Source organism: Trachymyrmex cornetzi, unplaced genomic scaffold (genome assembly GCF_001594075.2).
Source record: "Trachymyrmex cornetzi isolate Tcor2-1 unplaced genomic scaffold, Tcor1.1 scaffold1094, whole genome shotgun sequence".
NCBI classification, from domain to species: Eukaryota; Metazoa; Arthropoda; class Insecta; order Hymenoptera; family Formicidae; genus Trachymyrmex; species Trachymyrmex cornetzi.
In genome coordinates, this window is record NW_017295647.1 from 289,368 (window position 1) to 296,775 (window position 7,408).

The following is a 7,408-nucleotide window of genomic DNA, read 5'->3' on the forward strand; positions in this document are numbered from 1 at the left end:
CCAAGCGGACACTGTCTCAGCTGTAACTCCCACGCGGTTAGGCCCCAAACGGGTAGGATATGATATTTTTTTATTTCGTGAGGGCGGCGTAGCCGCCCGAACCCAAGCATTACTATTCACACACCCCACTGTCTACATGGGTTATGACTTTAAATTTCGTGCACTCTTACCGAAAAGTACGTACAACGCATGCGCATGTGATCACAGAGCATGCGCATATGACCACAGAGCATATTTCAGTCGCAACGTAACGTCGGTATGACAGATTTCCTAACCTGTAATCGTCGACTTTAACGCTTAATAACTCGGTTCGCGGGGCAGAGCGACGCTTATTTCTGCCAGATTCTTTCGTTTTAAGCAAAAACGCGTCGAATGAGCCTATGTTCATCGATTTTTGAGGTGAGCGGCTAAACTGTATAATTGCCCAATGAATTTGTTTATAAAGTAGTGAATTTGTTTTGGAAGTACTAATTCTTTGTGTTTGTAGATCAGGGCCCCTATCCTTGAGCACATACGAATAATTTTCGCATACGAAAATGATAGTTTCTCGATTGTGATTGGTCGATTGTATATGGAATTGCTATTTTCATATGCGATATTTGTTCAAGAATAGGTTCTCTGAGAATTTGTTGTAGAACCTAAAACGCATGCGTATGCGGCCATAGAACACGAAAATGTGACCGCAGCGCATGCTCGCACCGCAGTATTTCGTGGTTGTGACAGATTTCCTAACCTACATAGTTATCAACTTTAATGCTTAATACCTCGATTCGCGAGGCAGAGCGACACTTTTTTCGGCCAGATTCTTTCGTTTCATGCAAAAACGCATCGATTGAGTATATTTTTATCAAATTTGAGGTGGAGGGGGGTCTTCTTAACATTTACCGTAAATTTTTATTAATTTGTCGGTAATCGTTCTTCAATTATCTCCGGGCCCTCAGGGCCCATTGATAGTCACGAAAATTTGCCCAAAGCCGACGATGTTTAAGGCCTCGTCTACAATCAAGTCAGATGACGCTTGTTGGACGCTTGTTATAGCGTTTTTCATTGGCAGAACTAGTGCGCACTCAGTGCACTTTAAGGCCCCTGAGTAGTCGCGGCGGCCATGTTGGAATCGTGAAGTCAGAAGCGAGGAATGATACGTTAATTTATGCACGATGCCATTTGTAAACAGAGACAATTTGGATGAAATTAAACAATGGGTTCGCTTTAAAACACTTGTAAAAATCGATGAAAACTGTCCTTTTCTCCCTTGATAGTCAGTAAATGGTCGTAAAAAACTCGTAAAGTGAGCCTATATTCTGGCAGAAACACACGGTTTCATAACTGTTGAAACGAGTTAAATATACACTTTTACGTATAAAATTCCAAGATAACTTTAGTTGTCATCGAAAATTACGATTTTGAGAAGTACGAAATAAGTCACATTTTCACAATTAAGCAAATAATAACGAAATGGCATTGTGCACAAATTTCATCGTCAAAACTGGTCAAAATGTCACTTTTCCACGCCATAAGTTCGGCCATTTATCATGGTGTGGTGCCGTAACACACAAACAAGCACGATCCCATGTCCGTGTGCTCGCAGGCGACATGGGCTCGTGCTTAAGTGTGTGGCTACCGATTTTGCCAGACCGCCGTCTGATACTGTGCCACCGTCAACACAGAGTTCTTGGCTGAGTAGTCAGGAGCGTTAAAGCTGTTGTACAAAAATTGACATAAAGATATACGTTTAATAACAATATATAAACGAATTAAACCGTGAAATATTCGATACATTTTATTGTGCTATTTGATAAAATAAATTTTGAGCATTTTATCGATTGAGATATCTCACTTTTATATTTTTTTAGTACAGTGTACAATAGCTTTAATGTGCACTGAGTGCGCATTAGTTTTGCCAATGAAAAACTCTATTAGTCGTAAAAGATGGGACCTGGGGCACTATTCTGTAACTGTCTTTACACGCCTACCGACAGTTGTTGATGTCGTTGCGCAGATATTTTATATAGCGAAAAAGTTGCACAACAATATCGACAACTGTCGGTAGGCCTGTAAAATAGTTACAGAATAATGCCCCTGACTATCTTCCAAACGACGCACGGCAGCCGACAATCGACATCCGACACGTAAAAATCGAGATTGTGAACATGCGCACGACATACGACGTCTCCTGTCTGACTAGGCCTAAGCCCGGATCCTCATACGGGCAACAGCGCTTTGACACACAGCACTAATTGGTGAAAAGCCGATTGTGGGGGTAAAATTTATCCCCATCACTCGTTTTTCGCCAATCAGCGTTTGGTGTCAAAGCGCTGTTGTCCGTATGAGGATCCGGGCTAAGGGCTGCCGCACACAAAATTTCGTAACTGTATGCGTAAGGTGTAAATTTAAGCCGATGAACCAATCAGGATACTGCTTTAGATTACGTAATCTAACGGAAATGAAAATAACAGTAAATTTATTCATAACCTCGCAATAAGGCGAATTTCAACTGGTTGAAACTCGCCTTATGGATAAGTTTACTGCTATTTTTATTTTCGTTAGAATACGTAGATCTAAAGCAGTATCCTGATTGGCTCATTGGCTTAAGTTTACGTCTTAAAGTTACTGTTACAGAAATTTTGTCTGCAGCAGCCCTAATCATGATATAAAGACAAGGATATGCTCGTCTGGTGGTAACCCATTGCGCAGATATGGAAAAGAGGGGGTAAACACGTGACCGTCAACAAGTTACGTCACCTTCGAACGATTTTGTCCTTGCTTAAGGCCTTGGCACATAGAAAAACTTAAGACGTAAGACTTAAGCAGTAACGAAATCAACATGTTGGATTCGCTATTGCTTACGTATGGTCTTACGATCTCTATTGTGATTGGTTGATTCGCTTACTGCTTAAGTCTTACGCCTTAAGTTTTTTTATGTGCCATGGCCTTTAAATTTAATAAATAACAAAGATGAAGCGACGCTTAAAGCATTGTAAGCAGTAAAGCGAACACAGCCATGGGCGCAAATCACGGCTGTGAGTATGGCCGGTATTCATAGTCGGATCTTATATTTCAGACTTCACGCCATTTAATGCAAACTGCTTCATCATTTGGAAATGAAAAATATTTCACCGGAAGATTTTTTGTTTTCCGATAATAATTTTTACATCCTTTTACTGCACATTTTATTTTAATCTGTGATCACAAAATACAATCACTTTATAAACAGACATAGGCTGGTATTTATAGTCGATTCCTATTTCAAGACCGTCTTAAGTACAGTCTTAAGAAGTCACGAACCAGTCAGAGGGCTACATTAGCGTTAAGACATTACTTAAGACGGTCTTGAAATAAGAATCGACTATGAATACCGGCCTTAGTTTCATAAACTCACAACAGTATTGTTTGTGCACGTCATACACTGAGTGATACACTATCGTGTGGTCCATTAATATAGCGTTTTTTCTTTCGCGTGGTCTCACGGATCAACCTTAGTACTTGAGAGTTAAATAAATTTCTGAAATATATTATATATTTTTATTTTTTGTATTTCTTTTTATAATATTTTTGTATTTATAATATTTTTTAATATTTATTTTGTGTTTAATATCTTTTGTATTTGTTAAAATGTATTGCAAAGAGCGCTGTAAGTATACTGAAAAATAATATATTCGAATTTACCACGAAACGATGACGTAACTTGTCAATAATTCTGATTGGTCGTTCGACTGTCACGTGACACAAGACTTCTGACGTTCTGACTTGCGGCTTATTGTAGAAGGCCCATAAGTCTTTCAAGCATACATGGTGGTTCAGAGTAGAAATTTCGAGGGAAGTATTACGTGTATTGTCCATTTGGTGAAATATGTGAGAAATCTCGAGAGATTGGTCTAATTTTTGTGACATAGTGATGAAGTGAAAAAGTGAACAAAAGTATATAGAAAAGTATATAGAAAACCGAGCAAAAAGATTTCTTTTTATTTATTGTATTTTAAACTTGTTTTTTGGACATATATGTATATAAATTTCTTTTATATCAGCTTTTTTATAATATTTTCATAGATATATAATTATATAATATTTCTTTATACAAATATACATTTTTAAGTTAATTTAATATTTTTCCTAGTTTTTCTATATTTTTTCTTTATTTTTCAATATATTTACAATTTATTTTTATTAATTTTTATAAAATTTAAATTATTTCATTGCAATAGTAGATTTATTCGCGTCGCATACTCTAATATATTCCAATATGTTCCTACAATAGCACTTACTCACTTCAACGAATTCGTTGGAATGTGATGCGAACAAATCTAGTGAGTTTTGCGAGGAATTTTGACAGAGTGAAAAAAGGATGAAAAGAGAAAGAAGTTTAGGTGGTAACCGTAGTGACGCTAGGTAACTTACTTATTTCACGCATGCGCACTCCATTTTGACCAACACTAACATCAAAGGTGCCGACAGAGAGTTGCGCTACTGTATATATTGTGATAATAGTATCTCGTCGGTGTCAGTTTGAGCCTTGAGCAGTAGTAGGGGAACACCAGACAACGTCTCAGGAATTGGCCGAAATGTACGACACATGACTCCAAGCACTGTAATTATACTATATCATAGTATAATTACAACTGCTTGATATAATCTAAAGAATAAACATTTTGGATATTTTCAGTTTATAGAAGAAAGATTAAATATGCTTAATTCAGGACTAGGCTTCTCAGATGAATTCGAAATGGAAGCCTGCAGTTATTCGGCCAAATCAAGTAGTAAATTTATGCAGCAATATAGGGAATGGACTTACACTATGCGAAAAGAGAGCTCCGCATTTTTCCGTAGTGTAAAAGATAAGGCATGTTACATTAACATTTCAATTAAATTGGACAGTATTGTAGAGTTTATCTCCAAAACATCTGCTATCTGCCTTTATTGTAAAAGAAAATAAAGTAATATTTTATTCTGCTACCTTCAATTGCAGGCCAATCCAGCAGTAAAATATGCTGTTAGATCAGTAAGTTTAAAACATAATTTATTACAAACATTGTTTTGTATATAATCACGTATGATTTATCAGTTAACATTTTTGAACATTATATTTATAATTTTTTATATTATTTGATATCTATTAGAATATATAATAAGAGTTAATGGAAGAAATATGCTATAAAGGTTGATATCTACAGGTGAAAGATAGAGGCAAAGATATGAAAACGGCATATAAAGGATTGAAATGGAAAGGTATGTTTTCGTGATCTTTGTAATCTTTATTATTATTATGACATATTAAAATATTAAATGTATATTTATAAATATTATATCTATTATAAATATTTATGTGGGAGACAGGACGATTGAATAGAAGCGAAACTAATATGAGGTTTCATCAGCCACGATCAGCTCCCAGCTCACCTACATTAGATAGAAGACCTATTGGATTTACGTCCCCACCAAAATCTCCAAATGGTGTGTCAGTGGCAATTAATTGCCGAAAAGATTTACGTTCGAGGAATAATAATTTCACTGATACAAGGTATATATAATATATATATAATTCAACTTCAAGTAAATTCTTTTTAGCTGCATTTCTTGTACAGTTTAGCTCTTCTTTTGTAGCTAAAAAGAACATTATAAATACTATTTAAAGGTAGCACATCCAATACGCTATTTATGCTAGTCACTGGCCGATGTAAGTTGATGTCGTAACTAGGATGTGCGTACCTTCCAATTTAGCCAATGGATTTTGGCTCAACAAACAAAAAAATACATTAAAAATAGCTAATCACACTTGTGTTATAAAAAAGGATCAAAACTTTCGTATCAAGCAAATGTTGTTACGACTTGACTAGAATCCTATATATAAGAGAAGCGACATCGGCGTCACGATTTTTGATTGGTGATATCCCTATCTAATTAAAACAGCCATATTGTGCCCATAGTGGAGAGCTATCATATGTTTCCTTTCTACAGCTGAACTGGTACATACACAATACACATACCTAAAATAGACATACAATATACAAACTATAGAAATCAAAGTCTTAAAATTTATATACTACGTATGTAGTCCCCAGAAACGCGCGCCGAAATGATTTTTCGGTCTTGAAACGTTAACTCTATTAAACTACCGCAGTAATGTCACGAGTTAAATTGACTGGCAATTTAACAAATTTTTGATGCTTATTCGCATCTTCGAAACGTCTTAATAATGATGAATAACATATTAAAATCTGTAAATAATTAATTCTTATTGCGAAAAATATTACCTCGGCCGGGAATCGAACCCATAGTATATAAATTCACATAAGAATCATACAAGCATTAAGATCCAGCTAGACCATTTAAGGCTTTGATTTCTATAGTTTGTGTTATCACATATACGGTACTATAATATATTATATTACAATATACCGGTTACCTTTTTATGTGACATTTTTGTAATTGCATTACTTAATTGCTACATTATTCAACAAGAAAACACAAAACATTAATACTTGCTGGTCGATAGCGAATTTATAATTTAATCTGCGACGGTAAATAATCGCGTGTTGCGCTGAAATGAAAAGGTTATAATATTAGTTTCTGAAAAGAATGTATCATAGAAATTATAGTTAATTAATTTAGCCTCTTTCGTGTCCATAATGAGGAACGAATACTAAAATTCTATTAGTCGAAAATAAATAATTTTGTAAGCCAGGCATTCCAGGCAGGGTCACGTTGGCACTTATATTCCTTGAAGCCTTGTTGTCCACTGCAGGGAACTATTGAAGATAATCCGGTCACAGTGATCCAGGTTCAGATACAAAACATTCGAAGATGCTAGTGAGAAGCCCTATTTGCTCGAACGAACGGACTGCAAGCCGTCGTTGCTACAGAGCCCAGACGGACTTCTAGCCGTAATCTCGAACGAACGGACTGCAAACCGTCGTTGTTACAGAGGCTAGAGTGACTTCTAGCCGTACTTTTAGATATTTCCAGAGTTCTCGTGCTCTTCTTTAACCCTTGGTTATTCCGAAGATGCACTTAACAATGAAGATTAGACTACCAGCCTCAATTGGGCTCACAGCTCCTCAATTGTCGTGTACAACTACTAGTATCGACCTTGTAAGCAATATTGCCTTGCGTATATTTGAGTACTCGCAAGAAACAGGATCTCGAGATCTCCATAAACACGCAGAGGACCCTGACTTGGTCTTCTCTGCACAACAACATGGCCGATCGACCCTAGAGATCCTATAATCAGAGTTTGGCCAATGCGGTCCCAACTTCTGATTGGTTCTCTACTTCTGTCCATTCGGTATTCTTCGGATAGCTTCGTACATTGTCAGAAAACGAGTTCGAAGAATAGAAAGAGACAGATAGCTCTAATCAGGGGACAAAAGTGAGCAAATTCATTAGAATATTTATAATTTAATTGATCAGTACA

The 7,408-nt window shown here is 36.3% G+C and overlaps 1 protein-coding gene across 3 annotated transcripts in view; it reads left to right on the forward strand.

Moving 5' to 3' along the window:
• LOC108761711 (DENN domain-containing protein 1C) overlaps window positions 1-7,408 on the forward strand; it is a 66,931-nt gene that overhangs the window by 26,930 nt on the left and 32,593 nt on the right. For all 3 annotated transcript variants that reach the window (XM_018508408.1, XM_018508425.1, XM_018508416.1), the window contains 4 exons: window positions 4,661-4,837; window positions 4,964-4,996; window positions 5,169-5,223; window positions 5,332-5,515. In XM_018508408.1, the coding sequence (XP_018363910.1) occupies window positions 4,661-4,837; window positions 4,964-4,996; window positions 5,169-5,223; window positions 5,332-5,515 (449 nt within the window). The remainder of the gene's footprint in view (window positions 1-4,660; window positions 4,838-4,963; window positions 4,997-5,168; window positions 5,224-5,331; window positions 5,516-7,408) is intronic.